We start from the raw sequence: 22,643 nt of genomic DNA, 5'->3' as shown, positions 1-22,643 counted from the left end.
TGTCGATGGCGTACTGGCGCTGGTGGAGGAAGAGACCCTGAGGCCGGCGCTCGGCGGTGATGCCGAGGAAGTGGTGTAGGGGCCCCAGGTCCTTCATCGCGAACTCCCGCTGGAGGGCGATGATCGTGCGGTGTAGGAGGTCGGCGGTGGATGCCGTGAGCACAATGTCGTCGACGTAGAGCAGGAGGTAGACGGTGTCGTCGCCGCGCCGGTAGATGAACAGGGACGTGTCCGACTTGGCCTCGACGAAGCCGATGGAGGCCAGGTAGGAGGCGAAGCGACTGTACCAGGCCCGTGGTGCCTGCTTGAGGCCGTACAGGGACCGATTCAGCCGGCAGACCAGATCCGGACGGTCAGCGTCGACGAAGCCGGTGGGCTGGCTACAGTAGACAGTCTCCGTCAGAGTGCCATGGAGGAAGGCATTCTTGACGTCGAGCTGATGGATCGCCCAGTCGCGGGAGAGGGCGAGGGAGAGGACGGCGCGAACAGTGGCGAACTTGACGACGGGGCTGAAGGTCTCGTCGTAGTCCACTCCGGGGCGCTGGGTGAAGCCCCGAAGGACCCAACGGGCCTTGTAGCGGTCGAGGGAGCCGTCCGAGGTCAGCTTGTGGCGAAAGAGCCACTTGCCGGTGACCACGTTGGTGCCTGGTGGACGTGGCACCAGGTCCCAGGTGTGGTTGGCCAAGAGGGCCGCGTACTCCTCCTCCATAGCACGACGCCAATGTGGGTCGGCGAGGGCAGTGCGAACGGAGGAGGGCACCGGGGAAGCGTCGGGTGGAGTGCTGGACGTAGCAGCAGCCAGGATCAGCCGGTCGACGGGGCGAAGAACGCCAGCGGCGCGCCGAGTCACCATTGGGTGGACGTGCCCGGGGTCGCGGTGGATGGCGACTGGGTGGTATACGGACGACTCGGAGCGAACCGCCGGAACGTCGAGAGCGGCGGTAGTGGCCGGCTCGCGGCGGTGATAGACGACGGCAGGGTCGGCGAAGCGGGCCGCGCTCGTCGACGGGCCTGAGTCGGGGGGCGCCGAGGTGGTGGCGTGGCCGCGGCGGTGGTAGACGAGCGTGGGGTTGGCGAAGCGAGCCGGGGTCGACGGGGCCGCGCGTGGCGTAGGAAGGATCGGCGGGGCCGCGCGTGGCGCAGGCGTGGTCGACGGGGCCGCGCGTGGCGCAGGCGGGGTCGACGGGGCCGCGCGTGGCGCAGGCAGGATCGAGGGGGCCGCGCATGACGCAGGCATGATCGTCGTGGCCGCGCGAGGCGCAGGCGGGGTCGACGGCGCCGCACGTGGCGCTGGGATGGGCGCGAGCGGTGGCGTCGTGGCTGCACGAGGAGCAGGTAACGGCGCAAGGCGTGGCGCCGGGGGTGGGGGGGAACCGGATCGGACTCGAGGAGTGAGTCGAGATCGGTGGGTGTGGTGGAGCCTGCAAGGGGAAACACATCTTCGTCGAAGACGACGTGACGAGAGATGATGATGCGGTGGGAGGTGAGGTCCAGACACCGATACCCCTTGTGGTCAGGGGAGTAGCCGAGGAAGAGGCAGCGAGTGGAGCGAGGAGAGAGCTTGTTAGGGGCGGTAGCGGAAGTGTTAGGGTAGCAGGCACAGCCAAACACGCGCAGGTGGTCGTAGGAAGGGGCTGTGCCGTACAGGGCGAAGTGAGGTGTAGGGTGGCTCACCGCCTTCGAGGGAAGACGGTTGAGGAGATGCGTGGCCGTATGAAGGGCCTCTGCCCAGTAGGTTGCAGGGAGAGACGCCTGAAAGAGAAGACAGCGGATCATATTGGTGGTGGTGCGGATCATGCGCTCGGCCCGGCCGTTCTGAGCAGAGGTGTAGGGGCACGAGAGACGCAGCTGGACACCGTGAGTGAGGAAGAATGAACGGGAGGCGTTGTTGTCGAACTCGCGGCCATTGTCGCACTGCAGGGCACGAACCGGGCGCCGGAACTGGGTGGATACCCAGGCGAAGAAGTGAGTGAGGGTGGTGAACGTGTCGGACTTCAGCCGAAGGGGGAAAGTCCAAAGGAAATGAGAGTAGTCGTCTAGAATGACCAGGTAGTATTTGTAGCCGGAGAGGCTAAGGACAGGAGACGTCCAGAGATCACAGTGGACAAGATCAAAGGCCTGAACAGCCCTGGACGTGGAGGTGGAAAAGGGAAAACGGGAGTGACGGCCAAGCTGACAAGCATGACAGAGGTGCGTAGAAGAGCCCCGAGTATAGGATATGTCAGAGTGGCCGGCAAGCTGGGACATGACGTCAGGTCCAGGGTGCCCAAGGCGACGGTGCCAAATGGCGGAGGAGGTGGTGGTAGTAGCAAGAGCATATGATGTGGTGGTAGTAGTAAGGGCAGGAGATGAGGCTACTCCGGTGTGGGGAGTGGTGGGCAAGTGAAGGGAATAGAGGGGGCCGGAGCTGTCACAGCGACCGAGCACAGCATGTGTGGGAAGGTGGCGTATGGTGAGACCCCAGGGGTCGAACTCCATAGAGCACTGGTTGTCACTAGTGAAGCGACGAACCGAGAGGAGGGGATGAGTCAGTCCAGGAGCAACAAGGACATCGTTAAGGCAGAATGGTCCTGGAAGAACCGATGCACCTACTGAGGTGACCGGGAGGGTGGAACCGTTCCCAACGACTATGGAGGAAGGATGTGAGGGGTGTGGTGGATGGGAGTGGAGTAACGAACTAGTTGTGGGGGTAGTGTGGAAGGAGGCCCCGGAGTCAACCACCCAATCGGTGGTGGGAGGGGGAGGTGTTGGTGGCGAAGGTACGGTGTGAGCGGAGAGGGCTAAAGAAGGTGCCCCGATAGAGGCGCTAGGTGGGGAGGGAGATGACACGGGCTCAACCGCTAGGGAGGCGATCGCAGCACATGGGAAGACAAGCGGTCCAGGCACGTGGCGGCCCGCCTGAGGGTGGATCTCAACGCAGTCCCGGAGAATAGGGTTCCAGACTGGATCGAGGGACACGAACATGCCCCGGATGAGCTGGTCGTTGTGGAGGAGGGCACGCACAGTCACAGGAGCGACGGGCGAGGTAAAGCTCATGTACAGCGGGGGTGACGTCATGGAATCGGTGTGGGGAAAACACTGGTAGGGGAAGCGCAGCGGCGCGAGAAGTGAGGAGGGCCGTCCAGAAGGGCGCACGCTGCCAGAAGGATCGAGTCGGGCGGCTTGGCTAGGAGTTGGGGCCGACAGCGACTGACGGCAAGTGAAGAGGAGGCTGCAGCGGGGAGTGCTCGCGGCAGAGAGAAGGTCGGCTGGGGACCAGCGGATGACGGGAGCGAGGGGAGGAGGCCGGCTGGACGCCGGCCGACGGAGAAGGGGAAGAAGCGAGCCGGGGCGGATCCGGCGGCGCTGGCGCGGAAGGACACAAGCCGCGCGCGGCACCGGCGGTTGGAGGAGACGGCGCAGGTGCGCGGTCCGGTGGGAGCAGAGGGAGAAGGCGCGGAGTCGCGTCTGGGCGCGGGCCAGAGGCGGCCGGGCGCGCGAGATCGGCGAAGTCGGCCTTGGGCGGCTTCCTGGCGCGGCGGTTGCAGGACCGACGGTCCGGCCGAAGCGCGGACGGCGCGCGGCCCTGGCTGGGCGGCTTCCTAGCGCGCGGCCCAGGCTGGGCGGCTTCCTGACGCGGCGGCTGGAGGGTCCGGCCGGCGCGGCGGCTGGGGGGGGCGTCGGGTCCGGCCGGCGCGCGGCCCTGACGGCTGGAGGCGCGGACGGCGGCGCGCCTGGGGGAGCACGGCGCGCGGCGGCGCGGCAGGCAGGGGATGCCGGGCCTGCTGGCAGCGCGGGCGTTTGAGGGAGATGGGCCGGCGGGATGGGGGCTGGCGGCTGGCTGGGGGCCGGCGGCTGTAGGGGTGGCGGCTGCAGGGGAGGAGAGCTCCCAGCGGCTGCAGCGGTTGCAGGAAAAAAAAAACCCTAAACCTAGTCTGATACCATGTTGGAATGTGAACCCCAAACCCTAACGGGGGTTGGGCGATATATTAATAGGCTGAGTAAACTGGGCCAGGCCCATTACAGAGGGGTGAGATGGACATTACACGGGGAAGACCCCAAACCCTAGACGGGTTAGTCTAACACCTGGCATCAGCCGACGGTCTCCGCCTCGCCCGACCCAGGGGCTCGGACTCGACCTCGGCCTTGGAAGACAGACTCGACCTCGACCTCGGAGGAGCCTCCACCTCGCCCAACCCAGGGCACGGACCGACCACGTCAACAGGAGGCGCCATCATTACCCTGCCCCAAGCTGACTCAGGCTACGGGGAACAAGACCGGCGTCCCATCTGGCTCGCTCCACTATACGAGTAATGATGGCGCCCCGCACACTCTATGACGACGGCGGCTCTCAGCCCCCTTACGGAAGCAAGAGGACGTCAGCAAGGACTCGACAGCCCCACAGCTGTCCTTCCGCCAGGCTCCGGCGCTCCTCCGACGGCCACGACATCACACGAACCGGGTGCCAAAACCTCTCCGGCTGCCACGATGGCATGTACTTAGGGCGCTAGCTCTCCTCCGCTAGACACGTTAGCACACTGCTACACCCCCATTGTACACCTGGATCCTTTCCTTACGCCTATAAAAGGAAGATCCAGGGCCCTCTTACGAGGGTTGGCCGCGCGGGGAAGGACGGGACGGCGCTCGCGTGAGGCCGCTCGCTCCCTCCCGCGTGGACGCTTGTAACCCCCTACTGCAAGCGCACCCGACCTGGGCGCGGGACAAACACGAAGGCCGCGGGATTTCACCTCTCACGCCCGTCTCCCTCCGGCTTCTTCCCCCCTTCGCGCTCCGTCTCGCGCCGACCCATCTGGGCTGGGGCACGCGGCGATAATTTACTCGTCGGTCCAGGGACCCCCCGGGTTCGAAACGCCGACAGTTGGCGCGCCAGGTAGGGGCCTGCTGCGTGTTGACGAACAGCTTCCCGTCAAGCTCCAGATGGGCAGTCTCCAACAACCTTTCCAGCCCGGGACGGTGCTCCGTTTCGGGAGTCTTGAGTTCATGTCCCTCGACGGCAGCTACGACATGATACTCCTTCCCCCGCCGCGCGACAGCGACAATGGCGGCCGACAGCCCGCCTGCCGGCGGCGGAATCGACGACGTCTTCCCCACGTGGTGGAAGAACAACATTCGAGCTCGCCCCGTCCCCCCGCCGACGGAGGAGGAGGCGGGGCAACCAAGGCCAAGCAGGAGGCGGCACCTCGTCGGCTGTCGAGCGAGTCGACGGCGCCGGCGCCCCAACGGGGGGCACGTCGGGCATCGATCTCGCGTCTGAGACGAAGACGAGCGTCGTCTCCCCGCAACACGCCAACCCCGAGCGAACGGACGACGCCAGCACGCTCGCGAAGGACTTGCTGGGCGTCACCCTCGTACCTGAGACGACGGTGCAGTCAGCTCCTGATGTGACTTCGTCACCGCCTGTCGACCAAGAGGTACCAACCGATTCCCATCTCACGCCTTTTGGATTCAGCCTCGACCCGCCAAGCGACTTCGCTTTGGTGGACGCTCTAGTAGAGGCGAGTCCAAACCCTCTGGGGTATCGTATGCGGTCACCCTGGGACCGGCTGACGGTTGCCTCGACCTACGGGCCCTCGGGGTCCGAGGAAGAAGACGAGTCCGACTTTTGTTGGGATTTCTCCGGACTTGGTAACCCCAGTGCCATGCGGGACTTTATGACCGCGTGCGACTACTGCCTTTCCGACTGTTCCGACGGTAGCCGCAGCCTCGGCGACGAGGACTGCGGCCCAAGTCGTGAATGTTTCCACGTCGATCTAGGGGGTCCCAACGAAGGCAACCATCTTGGTATGCCGGAGAACGGAGATCTCCCTAAGCCTGTGCCTCGCGTTGACATCCTTCGGGAGCTAGCTGTGATCCCCGTCCCGGCGGGGGGTCATGACCCACAGCTCGAGCAAATCCGCGAGATGCAGGCCACGCTCGACGAGGGAGCAGGAACATTTGAGCCGATCCGCCGGGACATCGGGCAGGAATGGGCGGGCCAACCTCCGGCCGGAGAAGTGCGTCATCTACCCCAGGGTATCCAGCACTGCATCGCCGACGATGTCAGGGTAAGGCCGCCACCGGTTTCCAGTGGGGTCGGCCAGAACCTGGCTGCAGCGGCAATGCTTCTCCGCGCGATGCCGGAGCCATCAACCACCGAGGGGCGGCGTATCCAGGGAGAGCTCAAGAACCTCCTGGAGGACGCCGCGGTCCGACGGGCCGAAAGCTCCGCCTCCCGAAGGCAGGGGTACCCCTCGGAACATCGCGCTGCGACTTCCCGATTCATGCGGGAAGCCTCGGTCCACACCGAGCGCACGTGCAACACAGCGCCTGCGGCCCCGAGTCGCCTCGGCAACGAGTACCATCGCCGCAACCGTCGGGCCCACCTCGACGAGAGGGTGCGCCGAGGCTACCACCCCCGGGCGTGGGGGACGCTACGACAGCGGGGAGGATCGGAGCCCCTCGCCCGAACCACCCGATCCGCAGGCTTTCAGCCGCGCCATACGACGGGCGCCGTTCCCGACCCGGTTCCGAACCCCGACTACTATCACAAAGTACTCGGGGGAGACGAGACCGGAACTGTGGCTCGCGGACTACCGACTGGCCTGCCAACTGGGTGGAACGGACGATGACAACCTCATCATCCGCAACCTCCCCCTGTTCCTCTCCGATACCGCTCGGGCCTGGCTGGAGCACCTGCCTCCGGGGCAGATCTCCAACTGGGACGACCTGGTCCAAGCCTTCGCCGGCAATTTCCAGGGCACGTACGTGCGCCCTGGAAACTCCTGGGATCTCCGAAGCTGCCGCCAGCAGCCGGGAGAGTCTCTCCGGGACTACATCCGACGATTCTCGAAGCAGCGCACCGAGCTGCCCAACATCACCGATTCAGATGTCATCGGCGCGTTCCTCGCCGGCACCACCTGCCGCGACCTGGTGAGCAAGCTGGGTCGCAAGACCCCCACCAGGGCGAGCAAGCTGATGGACATCGCCACCAAGTTCGCCTCTGGCCAGGAGGCGGTTGAGGCTATCTTCCGGAAGGACAAGCAGCCCCAGGGCCGCCCACCGGAAGATGTCCCCGAGGCGTCAACTCAGCGCGGCGCCAAGAAGAAAGGCAAGAAGAAGTCGCAAGCGAAACGCGACGCCGCCGACGCGGACCTTGTCGCCGTCGCCGAGTACAAGAACCCTCGGAAACCTCCCGGAGGTGCCAACCTCTTCGACAAGATGCTCAAGGAACCGTGCCCCTATCATCAGGGGCCCGTCAAGCACACCCTTGAGGAGTGCGCCATGCTTCGGCGCCACTTTCACAAGGTCGGGTCGCCCGCGGAGGGTGGCAAGGCTCGCGACGACGATAAGAAGAAAGATCACCAGGCAGGAGAGTTCCCCGAGGTCCGCGACTGCTTCATGATCTACGGTGGGCAAGTGGCGAACGCCCCGGCTCGGCACCGCAAGCAAGAGCGCCGGGAGGTCTGTTCGGTAAAGGTGGCGGCGCCAGTCTACCTAGACTGGTCCGACAAGCCCATCACCTTCGACCAAGCCGACCACCCCGATCGCGTGCCGAGCCCGGGAAAATACCCGCTCGTTGTCGACCCCGTCATCGGCGACGTCAGGCTCACCAAGGTCCTCATGGACGGAGGCAGCAGCCTCAACATCATCTATGCCGAGACCCTCGGGCTCCTGCGTGTTGATCTGTCCTCGGTCCGGGCAGGCGCTGCGCCTTTCCACGAGATCATCCCCGGGAAGCGCGTCCAGCCCCTCGGACAACTCGATCTTCCCGTCTGCTTTGGAACGCCCTCCAACTTCCGAAGGGAGACCCTCACGTTCGAGGTGGTCGGGTTCCGAGGAACCTACCACGCAGTACTGGGGAGGCCATGCTACGCAAAGTTCATGGTCGTCCCCAACTACACCTACCTCAAGCTCAAGATGCTGGGCCCCAACGGGGTCATCACCGTCGGCCCCACGTACCGACACGCGTACGAATGCGACGTGGAGTGCGTGGAGTACGCCGAGGCCCTCGCCGAATCCGAGGCCCTCATCGCTGACCTGGAGAGGCTCTCTAAGGAGGCGCCAGACGTAAAGCGCCACGCCGACAACTTCGAGCCAGCAGAGACGGTTAAATCCGTCCCTCTCGACCCCAGCAACGACGCCTCCAAGCAAATCCGGATCGGCTCCGAGCTCGATCCCAAATAGGAAGCAGTGCTCGTCGACTTTCTCCGCGCGAACGCCGACGTTTTCGCGTGGAGTCCCTCGGACATGCCCGGCATACCGAGGGATATCGCCGAGCACTCGCTGGATATCCGAGCTGGAGCCCGACCCGTGAAGCAGCCTCTGCGCTGATTCGACGAAGAAAAGCGCAGAGCCATAGGCGAGGAGATCCACAAGCTAATGACGGCAGGGTTCATCAAAGAGGTATTCCATCCCGAATGGCTTCCCAACCCTGTGCTTGCGAGAAAGAAAGGAGGGAAATGGCGGATGTGTGTAGACTACACTGGTTTAAACAAAGCATGTCCGAAAGTTCCCTACCCTCTGCCTCGCATTGATCAAATCGTGGATTCCACTGTTGGGTGCGAAACCCTGTCTTTCCTCGATGCCTACTCGGGGTATCACCAAATAAGGATGAAAGAGTCCGACCAGCTCGCGACTTCTTTCATCACACCCTTCGGCATGTACTGCTATGTTACCATGTCGTTCGGTTTGAGGAATGCGGGTGCTACGTACCAACGGTGCATGAACCATGTGTTCGGCGAACACATTGGCCGAACGGTCGAGGCCTACGTCGATGACATCGTAGTCAAGACGAGGAAAGCCTCTGACCTCCTTTCCGACCTTGAAGTGACATTCGATGTCTCAAGGCGAAAGGCGTGAAGCTCAATCCCGAGAAGTGTGTCTTCGGGGTTCCCCGAGGCATGCTCTTGGGGTTCATCGTCTCCGAGCGGGGCATCGAGGTCAACCCGGAGAAGATCGCGGCCATCACCAGCATGGGGCCCATCAAGGACTTGAAAGGCGTACAGAGAGTCACGGGATGTCTCGCGGCTCTGAGGCGTTTCATCTCGCGCCTCGGCGAAAGAGGCCTGCCTCTGTACCGCCTCTTAAGGAAGGCCGAGTGCTTCACTTGGACCCCTGAGGCCGAGGAAGCCCTCGGGAACCTGAAGGCGCTCCTCACGAACGCGCCCATCTTGGTGCCCCCGCTGCCGGAGAAGCCCTCTTGATCTACGTCGCCGCGACCACTCAGGTGGTTAGCGCCGCGATTGTGGTCGAGAGACGAGAAGAGGGGCATGCATTGCCCGTCCAAAGGCCAGTCTACTTCATCAGTGAGGTACTGTCCGAGACCAAGATCTGCTACCCACAAATTCAGAAGCTGTTGTACGCGGTGATCCTGACGCGGCGGAAGTTGCGACACTACTTCGAGTCTCATCCGGTAACTGTGGTATCATCCTTCCCCCTAGGGGAGATCATCCAGTGCCGAGAGGCCTCGGGTAGAATTGCAAAGTGGGGAAATCATGGGCGAAACGATCTCGTTCGCCCCTCGGAAGGCCATCAAGTCCCAGGTCTTGGCGGACTTCGTGGCTGAATGGGTCGACACCCAGCTCCCAACAGCTCCGATCCAACCGGAACTCTGGACCATGTTCTTCGACGGGTCGCTGATGAAGACAGGAGCAGGCGCAGGCCTGCTCTTCATCTCACCTCTCGGGAAGCACCTACGCTATGTGTTACGCCTCCATTTCCCGGCGTCCAACAATGTGGCTGAGTACGAGGCTCTGGTCAACGGGTTGCGCATCGCCATCGAGCTAGGGGTCCGACGCCTCGACGCTCGCGGTGACTCGCAGCTCGTCATCGACCAAGTCATGAAGAACTCCCACTGCCGCGACCCGAAGATGGAAGCCTACTGCGATGAGGTTCGGCGCCTGGAAGACAAGTTCTACGGGCTCAAGCTCAACCACATCGCCCGACGCTACAACGAGACTGCGGACGAGCTGGCTAAAATAGCCTCGGGGCGAACAACGGTTCCCCCGGACGTCTTCTCCCGAGACCTGCACCAACCCTCCGTCAAGACCGACGACATGCCCGAGCCCGAGGCACCCTCGGCTCGGCCTGAGGCGCCGAGGCACCCTCGGCTCGGCCCGAGACACCCTCGGCCCCCGAGGGTGAGGCATTGCGCATCGAGGGGGAGCGGAGCGGGGTCACGCCTAATCGAAACTGGCAGACTCCGTACCTGCAATATCTCCACCGAGGAGAGCTACCCCTCGACCGAGCCGAAGCTCGGCGGTTGGCGCGGCGCGCCAAGTCGTTTGTCTTGCTGGGAGACGGGAAGGAGCTCTACCACCGCAACCCCTCAGGCATCCTCTAGCGATGCATTTCCATCACCGAAGGCCAGGAGCTCCTACAAGAGATACACTCGGGGGCTTGCGGCCATCACGCAGCACCTCGAGCCCTTGTTGGAAACGCCTTCCGACAAGGTTTCTACTGGCCGACGGCGGTGGCCGACGCCACTAGAATTGTCCGCACCTGCGAAGGGTGTCAGTTCTACGCAAGGCAGACCCACCTGCCTGCTCAGGCCCTGCAGACCATACCCATCACCTGGCCGTTTGCTGTGTGGGGTCTGGACCTAGTCGGCCCCTTGCAGAAAGCACCCGGGGGCTACACGCACCTGTTGGTCGCCATCGACAAATTCTCCAAGTGGATCGAGGTCCGACCCCTAAACAGCATCAGGTCCGAACAGGCGGTGGCGTTCTTCACCAACATCATCCATCGTTGTGGGGTCCCGAACTCCATCATCACCGACAACGGCACCCAGTTCACCGGCAAAAAGTTCCTGGACTTCTGCGAGGATCACCACATCCAGGTGGACTGGGCCGCCGTGGCCCACCCCATGACGAATGGGCAGGTAGAACGTGCCAACGGCATGATTCTACAAGGACTCAAGCCTCGGATCTACAACGACCTCAACAAATTCGGCAAGCGGTGGATGAAGGAACTCCCCTCGGTGGTCTGGAGTCTGAGGACAACGCCGAGCCGAGCCACGGGCTTCACACCGTTCTTTCTAGTCTATGGGGCCGAGGCCATCTTGCCCACAGACTTAGAATACGGTTCCCCGAGGACGAGGGCCTACGCCGACCAAAGCAATCAAGCTAATCAAGAAGACTCACTGGACCAACTGGAAGAGGCTCGGGACATGGCCTTACTACACTCGGCGCGGTACCAGCAGTCCCTGCGACGCTACCACGCCCGAGGGGTTCGGTCCCGAGACCTCCACGTGGGCGACCTGGTGCTTCGGCTGCGACAAGACGCCCGAGGGCGGCACAAGCTCACGCCTCCCTGGGAAGGGCCGTTCGTCGTCGCCAAGGTTCTGAAGCCCGGAACATACAAGCTGGCCAACAGTCAAGGCGAGGTCTACAGCAACGCTTGGAACATCCAACAGCTACGTCGCTTCTACCCTTAAGATGCTTTCAAGTTGTTCGTATGTCTCGTTCCCACGCAAAGTTTAGTTATCAAGGAAGGGTCAGCCTTGCCTCGGCAAAGCCCGACCCTCCCTCGGGGGCTAAAAGGGGGGAACCCCCTCTGCGTCAAAATTTTCCTCGGAAAAATTTCTTTTCTGCCAGAGTGTCTTTCGTGCTTTTCGACTACTTCGAAAGTGGATCCTGAAAACAACGGAGTACACGTAAGCAGCCAAGGCTGACCGAGCCGAGGGATTCCTACGCCTCCGGGATATGGATACCTCACTCATCACCTTCTGCGATAAGTAACTCGCGCTCGGATAGGTGATTCCGCGGACCGAACAAGTCTTCACGCTCGAAAGCTCCTCTGCCGAAACGATTTTTCGGGCCTTCTCGACTGTGTCGGTGACAGAACCCTATGGACGAGTAAGAGTGCGCGTAAGCGGCAAGGCCGACCGAGCCGAGGGATTCCTACGCCTCCGGGATACGGATACCTCACTCATCACCTTCCGTGAAAAGTAACTCTCGCTCGCACAAACAATTCTGTTACCGACAAATAAGTCCAGATACTCGAAACAAAGGGAAAAGAAATGCAGCTTTACAACACGACGATGGTGTGTTTGGGCCTCGGCGGCCACAGAAAACACACACTACAAGATAATCCGATCCTGCAGGCTCGGATCTTGACAATTGAAGGGAGCAGCATCACCCTCGGCGTCAACTACACCTTCGGTGAGGTCCGACCTAGCCTCGGACGGCGACGCGGTCGGAGGATCTCCACCCCGAAGGACGGCATCAGCACCACGCCCGGGCCATCGCCGCCAGGGTCTTCTCCAGGAATCCGGCTCGAGCAGACGGCTCGGCCGGTCACCCCGAAGCCTCAGCCAGCTGTCCCCCGAGGACATCGGCTCGGTTTGTGGCCTCGGCAATTCAACTTCGGCGTCGGTCTCGCCAGTGGACGACCCGGCCAGGCTCCGGCCGACCAAGTCTTCTTTTCGAGCCAACTCAGCCTCTGTCCGTGCTCACACCGCTACCTTCGGCTTCGGCTCATCGAAGAGCAGCCGAGGGTTCATTTGACTAAGCAAGAGAAGCCTCGGACAGCAAGGCCGACCGAGTCGAGGGACTCCTACGCCTCCGGGATACGGATACCTCACTCGTCACCTTTGCACGAGGCAACTCACGCTTGGTGAAGTGGTTCAGATAGCCGACAGGCGAGTCTTAGTGCTCGAAATGAGGAAAAAACCACGGCTCTGCGCCAAAAATACATACATGTTCAGGCCCCGACAGCCGCAATGAACAAAACACCGGCATTCAAGGTGCCATTACAAACGGAACTCCGGTTCCGTCTCCGCAGGTACGAACAACCCCACACGATAGGGGGGGCTGCGGAGCAACAGAAGGCCGACGGACGGCTCGCCGTCGCCCGCTCCAGCAGCGGCGACGACGACGACTTCTGCTCCGGGGGGCCGAACAGCAGCAGCGATGACCTCAGGGCGGATGCTGCTGCCATAAGGCCCTCGCCCATGCCCTCACTCGAGAGGCAAGGACGGGCAGAAGGCCGTAGAGTTGGAGGTCAGTCCGTGGGCGGGGCCGGCTATCTCGTCGGCGGAGAAACCTCTTCCGGCTGCCGTGGCGGAAGGCGGCGCCGGAAGCGGCTCCGAAGCCACTCGGGTCGGAGAGCCGGGCACGTGGCAACTGCCAGCGTCACGAACGGCGAACGCCCTTCCCCCCGATCACTGAGGGAAGGAGCGGGCCGCCGCCCGCGCAGGGACCGACCCCAACTCGGCGCACTCCCCTCCCCGAACGATGGCTGAAAGGTACCAACTTCCACGAAGTTGCGTTCCTCCAACAACAAGGCGGAAGGATTGCTGGTGTTCCCCATCCGGGGGCTCGGAAGGTGGAAAGACACGATGCATAAGGGAGCGCGAAGACATGGTCGCCTTTCAAGGGGGTCACCCTCCTTTTAAAGGCAACTCTCCCTACTTGCGTCCCCAGCCGTCGCGGGCTGAGTCTTCTCCAACACGCTCCAAGGTCCTCCCCCTACGGCACGGGGGCTGGGTCCCACGCGTCATGCAGGCTGGCCCAGAGCAGAAGAAGCCAAACCGTCGCGCGCGGTGCATGCAACTGCCCAGCGGTTACGAGCATTCCTCCACTTTCGCCCAGACCGGCGGGTGAAAGGGCGGACAGCCATGCAGTCGGCATGCAACCGCGCCAAGTGGGCGCACCCCTTCGACTCCAACGCGCCCAGCATGGAGGCCCAGGCCCACACGTCACGCAACCGGCGCGCCAGTTGCTACGTGCGAGCAACTGCCACTCGCACCACTACTGCGCCTCCTCGACTGCGGAACCAGTACCGCGACTCGAGGCAACCCTGCGTATGACCCAACAGTGCCAGCCAGGCGCATCGATCACGGGCCAGTCAGCCGCGGGAGAAGGCGCGACGGTCGATGCGGCCATAAATGGGCCGGCAGTAACGGCGGTGGCAGGCGGGCAGAAGCAGCGGTCACGTCGTCAGCCAAGCTCACGTCACCTCGTGGGACAGCGAGAGAACCCTCTCTCACGGCGTGAAGACGACGCGCCCGTGTTCCGTTCCTCGAACGGCCCGCGCACGCGCAACGGCTGCCCCGCGAACCACTTGCCCCGTCGCATTAACTCCGCGGCGGGACAGGCGGCGCCTCTGGCAGGAGAAGCGAGCGACGCTTCGCCTTCGCCATAATGACCGCGTCAAAAAAGGTACGTCACGTCATTCGATTTCGTATCATTTTCCTTTTCCTCTTTCTCTCTCTTACAACAGGGACCGGGAAAGGGGGATACCCCGAAAAGGATCCTTCTCCGTGAAGGAAACAGGCCCCGAGCCTCCCTACTGATCAGAGGTTCAAAGGCTGGCCCCTCGGAGGGGTTTAACAGCCGCCTCAGAGCGCTTGGGCTCCACGCCCACTACTGGTCAGAGGTTCGAAGGCCGGCCCCTCGGAAGGGTTCAACGGCCGCCTCAGGCCACTCGGGCTCCGCGCCCACTACTGATCAGGGGTTCGTAGGCTGGCCCTCGAAGGGTTCACAGCCGCCTCAGACACAGAGCGAGGGATGACCCTGGGTACGTTCGATACATAACCAATGCTCGGGCTACGCTCCCGAGGTACCCTAGGACATTTCCGAGACCAGCGGGAACGATCTTGTAACGGAATCCCATCAGAGGGAGGCATCGAGCCCTCGGACCCCGTCAAAAGGGGACCGGGTCCGGCAGATCACCCGCAGATACTTTTGGAGCGCGCCTCCGGGCCTCTAGCCGACCCCTAACAAATGGGGCACGAGCGTCCACTCGGATTACCCGTCAGCAGCTCGCTGGAGACACCATGTTCGGCGCCCTCCAAGGGCAACATGGCGCTTTCCCCCCCTCCTCCTTGCGGAAAGGCGACGCAGGGGCGTATGTAAAAAAGTTGAGTCTGTCCTTGACCGTCCTCTCGCCCTGTGCAGAGGCTCGGGGGCTGCTCTCGCAAACCCGGCTCCGGCCAAACCGTTGACAGCGTCAACATACCAGCTCGAGAACTTGGGACCCGACCGTGCACCCGGGCTACGGCCAGCTCGCATGAGGGAACAACCAGACCAGCCGGAGTGTTGCGAAACGCACTAAGACCTCGAAGGAGTCAAACCACTCCTCCGAGGCCTCGGGGGCTACACCCGGCGGGTGCGCTCGCGCGCACCCACTGGAACAAAACGCAACCAGGAAAGGCTGGTCCCCTTGCAAAAAAGTGCGACAAAAGCCTCCAAGCGAGTATTAACACTCCTTCGAGGCTCGGGGGCTACTGTCGGGGACCATAATTAGGGGTACCCTCAAGGCTCCTAAATCTCAGCTGGTAACCCCCATCAGCACGAAGCTGCAAAGGCCTGATGGGTGCGATTAAGTCAAGGATCGGTCCATTCAAGGGACGCGATCGCGCCTCGCCCGAGCCCAGCCTCGGGCAAGGGCAGCCGACCCCGAAGGGTTTACGTCTCGCCCGAGGACCCCCTACGGCGACGAACGCACCTTCGGCTCGCCCGAGGCCTAGTCTTCACCAAGAAGCAACCTTGGCCAAATCGCCACGCCAACCGACCAAATCACAGGAGCATTTAATGCAAAGGTGGCCTGACACCTTTATCCTGACGCGCGTCCTCCAGTTGACAGAGCCGAAGTGACCGTAGTCACTTCGCCGCTCCACTGACCAGTCTGACAAGAGGACAGCGCCGCCTGCGCCGCTCCGACTATTGTGCCACACGACAGAGTGAGGCTGACGGCAGCCAGGCCCGGCCCCAGGCGCCATGGGAAACTCCGCTTCGCCCGACCCCAGGGCTCGGACTCGGGCTCAGCCCCGGAAGACGACGAACTCCGCTTCGCCCGACCCCAGGGCTCGGACTCGGGCTCAGCCCCGGAAGACGACGAACTCCGCTTCGCTCGACCCCAGGGCTCGGACTCAGCCTGGCATCAGCCGACGGTCTCCGCCTCGCCCGACCCAGGGGCTCGGACTCGACCTCGGCCTTGGAAGACAGACTCGACCTCGACCTCGTAGGAGCCTCCACCTCGCCCAACCCAGGGCACAGACCGACCACGTCAACAGGAGGCGCCATCATTACCCTGCCCCAAGCTGACTCAGGCTACGAGGAACAAGACCGGCGTCCCATATGGCTCGCTCCACTATACGAGTAATGATGGCGCCCCGCACTCTATGACGACGGCGGCTCTCAGCCCCCTTACGGAAGCAAGAGGACGTCAGCAAGGACTGGACAGCCCCGACAGTTGTCCTTCCGCCAGGCTCCGGCGCTCCTCCGACGGCCACGACATCACACGAACCGGGTGCCAAAACCTCTCCGCCTGCCACGATGGCATGTACTTAGGGCGCTAGCTCTCCTCCGCTAGACACGTTAGCACACTGCTACACCCCCATTGTACACCTGGATCCTTTCCTTACGCCTATAAAAGTAAGATCCAGGGCCCTCTTACGAGGGTTGGCCGCGCGGGGAAGGACGGGACGGCGCTCGCGTGAGGCCGCTCGCTCCCTCCCGCGTGGACGCTTGTAACCCCCTACTGCAAGCGCACCCGACCTGGGCGCGGGACAAACACGAAGGCCGCGGGATTTCACCTCTCACGCCCGTCTCCCTCCGGCTTCTTCCCCCCTTCGTGCTCTGTCTCGTGCCGACCCATCTGGGCTGGGGCACGCGGCGATAATTTACTCGTCGGTCCAGGGACCCCCCGGGTTCGAAACGCCGACAGGCGTAGAGCCATCCACATTTGTTGAGGCACAGCAACATGAGTGTTGGCACCACGCCATGCTCGACAAAATGACAGCAATCGAGGCAAACGCGGCATGGGAGCTGATCGACCCCCCACCGAGGACTCGAGCCATTGGGCTCAAATGGGTCTTCAATATGAAGAAGGATGCAGTCGGTTTCATCGTCAAGCACAAGGCCCGTCTAGTCACGAAAGGCTACGTTCAACATCAAGGCATCGATTTCGACGAAGTCTTCGCGATGGCGGCATGCCTAGAATCAGTGTGGCTTCTACTCGCATATGTTGCAAACGAAGGCTGGTTTGTTCATCACATGGATGTTAAATTGGCCTTCCTCAACGACGAGCTGCAAGAACGGGTCTTCGTCAAGTAACCCCCGGGTTTATTCTTAAGGGGCACGAAAGCAAATTGCAACACTTGATCAAGGCACTGTACGAGCTTCGACAAGCACCATGTGCCTGGTATGCCAAGCTTGACAACTCCTTGTTGCGTCTTGGCTTCCGGCACAATGACTCTGAGCATGCCGTGTACATGCATGGAGAAGACAAGCAACGTCTGCTTGTGGGCGTTTATGTGGATGACCTAGTGATCAGTGGAGGGGATTCAGCCCACATCAACGAGTTCAAGATGCAAATGAAGAGCATGTTTCACACGAGCGATCTTGGACTAGCTACACTACTACCTCGGATTGGAGGTGACTCAAATGGCCGATGGGATCTGTCTTGGCCGAAGTGCTATGCAACGAAGATCCTTCAAAACGTCGGTCTGGAGGGATGCAATGTCAGTTGCATTCCCATGGAGCCACGTCTGAAATTAAACAAGATGAGCTCTGCACCAGCAGTCAACGAAACGGCATACCGGAGTATTGTCGGCTCTCTTTATTATTTGGTAAACTCCAAGCCCGATTTAGCTTACTCTATGGGGTATGTCATAGTCATACAGTTCATGGAGAAGCCAACGACTGAGCATCTGGCGGCCGTGAAAAGAGTGCTCCAGTATATTGCAAGGACACTAGACTACGGCTGTTTTTACTCGAGGAAGAAGCTGAACGCACATGTTGTTGGGTTCAGTGACAGCGATCTTGCAGGGGACATCGACACCCGCAAGAGCACCACAGGCGTAATCTACTTCCTCAACAACAATGGCATCAACTGGCAATATCAAAAGCAGAAGGTTATTTCTTTGCCTTCATGTGAGGCAGAGTATATTGCTGCAACAACGGATGCTTGCCAAGGAATGCGGATCTCGCGTCTGCTAGCAGAACTGAGAGGAGGGAAGGAAGACGCTGTGAAGATCAACGTGGGCAACCAATCTGCCATCTAGCTCAGTAAGAATCATGTCTTCCACAATCGCAGTAAACATATAGACACTAGATTTCATTTCATACATGAATGCATCGAAGAAGGGAGGAACCGTGTGGTTCCGATCAGCACAACTGGACAGTTGCCAGACATCTTGACGAAAGCCCTGCCGCGGGAACATTTCTGTGACCTCCGCACAAGAATCGGCCTCGTCAATCTCAAGCTTCTGCGCAAGGTTTAGGAGGAGAGTTGTTACTTAAAGCTTTGCACTGCAGCTCTTCATCATGTTGTTGTATTTGTTTCAAAACTTTCAGTCTATGTTCCTGTCAGCCTGCATTTTCAGTCGCGTCACCTGGTTGCCAATCCGGTTGTTCAAGTGAGCCATGCATGTAGTAGTGGTAGATTAGTGAGCCAGCTACTTAGCGTGGACATGGGGATGGACGCGTCAATTGCGTGCTTAGCGGCTGGATTATTGTAACAATCAATTACCTCTTCAGTAAGTATAAAAGGAAGAACAGAGAAGTTGCAGGTTTTTGTGCAGAACCAAAAATAGTTCTCCACTCTCTGTCCAATCGTGATCGTGTGCGTTTTGCAAGTAGTTCCAAGCGCGATCTCATTTGCCGGACCATGACGGCGTACAGCGCCGGGTCTTCGGGCTAACAATGTCTGGGCACCATGGCTAATTGTTAGCTAGCTAATTTTTAGCTCAAATTACTTCTAGTGCATCCAAAACAGGAGAGCTAATAGGTGGGCTAATTTCTTAGCCAATTATTTAATTAGTTGTTTGCCAACCATAGTTTATTTGGGCTAGTTTTTAGCCCCAACTAATAACTAGCCATGTGTACCAAAACAGGTCCTAAGTATAAATAGTCGTCTAGCCCATAGTGACAATGAACAGTCAGGACTTCGGTAGAGATAGATTAAATTTGATCCTGATGAACTCTCCCCTCTTCTATGGAAGAGATTCGATTATGCATTCATTTATCTGTTCATTCAACTAAAGAACTGGAGTCAACGGAGAGACAAAAACCTCATCAAAACGTCTTCAAGGGCCTTGGAGATGACTGGTGCCACCTCCGCAGATCGGCCTGGCCTAACCAGCGGGGAGCAGATGGGCGGCATGTGGAACTCAACAGCTACGCAAAACACACATACGTAAATCAATAAGAGAAAAAAACAAATGCAATAGAAAGCAGCAGGGTAAGGGGAACACGAACAGACGGATCCTTCGTCTGGGTACTCGGCCGAGGGCGACATCACCTCGAGCTTGACCGACGCGAGCATGGCCTGCAAAGACAATTCGTCGAACAGTTGAAGAACGCGAGACAAGCAAGACGGGCAAAGCGGCGGAGGAAAGATGGCGTATTACGGTGTCGCCAACGCGGACGAGAGCGGAACCATGCGCGGAGGACACGGCGCCGAGGGCGACGGTGGTGGTGCGGGCCTCTCTCAGGCGGCGGGCATCGATGCGGACGGACTCACCCAGGTGGCGCTCCAGGAAGGCCACCGGGAATAGGCGGCGGTATGCCTCCACCTCCATCTCGCCGGCAACCCCGATGGCCGCAGCCGGTTTGGTCTCCGCCGCCATCTTACGTTTAGTGGTGGACGCTGAGCTTGTCAAAAAAGGGTTGGGGCATGCGTGCGGGAGCGCGCCTGTAAACCTGTTCAATCCGCCGCTCCGTTGAAATGATAAAAAAAAAGTTTTTCTGGATCACATATATTCACTTATGGATATGAATTTATTCATCTAGTTACTGTACAAAATTTCTAGCATCATTCAACCATTTATTAAGAATACTATAGATAATTGAATAAAGTAGCAACATTAAGATAACATCACATAAGACATTAAAAGTTTCATAAATGGTTATTAAATAGTAGTTGTTAAACCTTCTATTACATTATCGCTCAAAAGGTTGTTAAATAGTTAAAAAAATAGATGATTGAAGACTAAGTTCATACTTTTAGACTAAATTTATGTCAGTTATTTTATACCTACGGGTTCAAAGGTATAAATGAGCATCGAACGTTCTAATATCCATTTATCCATGAGTAAAAGTTTTTGCCTAACAAAAGACCCATAAATAAAATATTTAACACATATACGTACTCTAGTAAAATAAATATCCATTAGATATCAAATAATGGGTACCCATTTCTATATTTAGACATAAACAAAACCTCAGTACAAGCCGCTTGTGGCTTGACCCGACGACCCGCAGGTCAGGTCAGCCCGACGGTCCGCGATCCGAGCTCACACAGATAAATTTGTTGTTTTATCATTATTAAAATAATAGGTTTTAGGAATTTACCAACACAAATAGACTATATAAATTATAGACACATATTACATAACTAGGTGAGTACCCGTGCGTTGCAACGGGAACGTATAATACCATGATAATTTTTATACAAAATGTGTCTTATATTGTTATAAAAAAATATTTCATAATCTATTTGTGATCCTAGCCATACATAAATTTTGTTATTTTAATTTAGTTGTTTCACTACTGTATTGCAACCATCAGTGTCATGCAGACTTCGATATATATCATGATTTGCATGGTCTCATCATTGAAGAACACGAGCAACACCTGCCGGTAGAAGTTCCATCGTACATCATTAGTCATCAGGCACGCATCACCATACACGCTTGCTTAAACAAAAAATGCAAGTGTGTGTTTGCGAAGAGAATTAAAGGCAGACCAGCACAAAAGCTACCCCGACGATGGCGAGTTGTCATTGTTGTCGGTCCTCCTCTGCTCACCTACGGCGCCGAGATGACGCCACAATCCTTGATATAGTTGTCGTCGAACGCGCGCGACATGGTGTGTACCGATGACTCTTGGTTGGGCTACCAAATGAAGTGCACCCTAGGCTCATCAGCGAGGTAGTACACCTGGTCGTTGCACCACCTGATGTGCTACTCCTCTACATACATCTTGTTCGAGAACACTCACACAACAGCAACAGTGGCCATCATCCTAGCGCACAAGAATTCATGGCTGGTCAGTAGCGACTTACGTGGCAGGTTGGGCTTCAGGTGGATGATGAGCTGGACGGCGTGATGGCGCCGTCGTCGGTTGGGTGCCCAGAACAACCCGAGAGTCGTCGACATTGGCAACGACCATGAGGTCCCCGTGTTTAGCGATCGACAGCGCGGTGCAGCCGCTCTGGACCGCGTCCAAGCGGTGGCTGCGTCGGAGCTTGCCATACATAGCGGCGCATGGGCCACGTAGGACTGCTTCTAGAGGTCGAACTGGCAGTCGCCAAGTTTCTTCTCGTCGTCGATGAGCGACGCCAATGCGAGCGCCTCGTGCTAGTGGTGTTTGTTCAGGGTTTCCAAGTAAGAAACATGGATTCATCTTTGGCATTAGTTTATGAAAATGACTTATAAGTCAGATACATGGAAAAATATTACGGAGAATAAATGTCACACATGCAAAAAAGGAATTTAAGTTGAAAATATTATTCAAACAAAAGAAATTACATGCATGGCTCTTCTTTAAATACTACTGTGGGGGACAGATATCCCCCGGGTCCACTAGAAGGATAAAAGACCTCACGAAAGGCCCAAGAGCCCAATAAATCGTGAGGTCACTCCTTCATGGGCCTGGGAGAAATGACTAGTGAAGCAGATCGACATAAGGCCGGGTGGGCGCAAACCCGGACGGCCCCACAGCATTGAGCAAGCGACCACAACGGAAGATCCAACTTTCCCGCGCTGGAGCCCTGAACGACGTAACCAGGCGAGGATAAGTCGGCAGAATCATAGGAAGATAGACAAAAACGGTTCACTATCTTTTAGGTGCATATCCACATGTATTGCCTCACGGTCGGATATATAAGGCCTAGGGGGCACCCCTTCAGAACGATCGACCCCATTACTATTCAGCCATCCACCTCAAATCTCTACGCTTTAGAGAGCAACCTTGTTTTCCATACGCAAAGCATACTCACCAGGACGTAGGGTATTACGCATTTCCAAGCGGCCCGAACCTGTAAACATTGTCCATTGTTCCTCGTGCATCAGGCACGAACCATTTAGCTACAGTCGGCGACACCGTCCTACTCCTAAAACACCTTGAGGGGCAACCCCGTGTGTGAGGTTGGACCCAAAACACCGACAGCTGGCGCGCCAGGTAGGGGGTGTGTCGCCGATCCAAGCTAGCTCAATGGCCGTCACCTTCTACAGCAAGATCGCCCTCCGACCCGAATCCGTATTCTGCTTTGGAACGATCTCGTCCATAGCAGATGAAGAGGGAACTCTACACCGCATCGCCGATCCGTCAAAGAGGAAGTCTACTCCAACACGCTCCGAGAATATCGGGGTGAGGAAGGAAAAAGCGTGACCTCCAGCGCTCCGAAAAAAGATCGCCCTCGGCAAGCCGGGGGCCGAGAGCCCGCTGACCCGGAGAACTCCATTGTCTACTTCCCCGACGAAAGAATGGACACAGATCGCAAGGAAGAAAGAGACCAGGAGGAAGCAAGTCGTTCTTTCCGTTCCTCCGCCCTCAAAGGAGAACGGGAAGAAGATCGCCACGACCGCTGTACCCTTCTACCCCGGCATCCTCTTCATCGGGAGAGTGGAGTCGCCCCCCGTCTCCGACGACGAGCCGACCGCACCCGGAGAAGAACCACCTCAGCGGGAATCCCGCCGGCGGAGAAACCGGCGC

General features: G+C 59.0%; 1 protein-coding gene across 1 annotated transcript in view; it reads right to left on the bottom strand.

Moving 5' to 3' along the window:
* Window positions 1–19,658, bottom strand: part of LOC100282327 (exosome complex exonuclease RRP43) — a 35,562-nt gene extending 15,904 nt beyond the window's left edge. The window contains exons 1-3 of the mRNA NM_001155239.2: window positions 19,337–19,658; window positions 19,185–19,254; window positions 18,998–19,103 (exon numbers count right to left, since the gene is read on the bottom strand). Of these exons, the coding sequence (NP_001148711.2) occupies window positions 18,998–19,103; window positions 19,185–19,254; window positions 19,337–19,555 (395 nt within the window). The 5' untranslated portion in view covers window positions 19,556–19,658. The remainder of the gene's footprint in view (window positions 1–18,997; window positions 19,104–19,184; window positions 19,255–19,336) is intronic.
* Between the last annotated feature and the right edge of the window lie 2,985 nt (window positions 19,659–22,643).

Source organism: Zea mays, chromosome 4 (genome assembly GCF_902167145.1).
Source record: "Zea mays cultivar B73 chromosome 4, Zm-B73-REFERENCE-NAM-5.0, whole genome shotgun sequence".
NCBI lineage: Eukaryota > Viridiplantae > Streptophyta > Magnoliopsida > Poales > Poaceae > Zea > Zea mays.
Note: the sequence above shows the minus strand (reverse complement) of the source record. Positions and strands in the feature narration are given on the sequence as shown.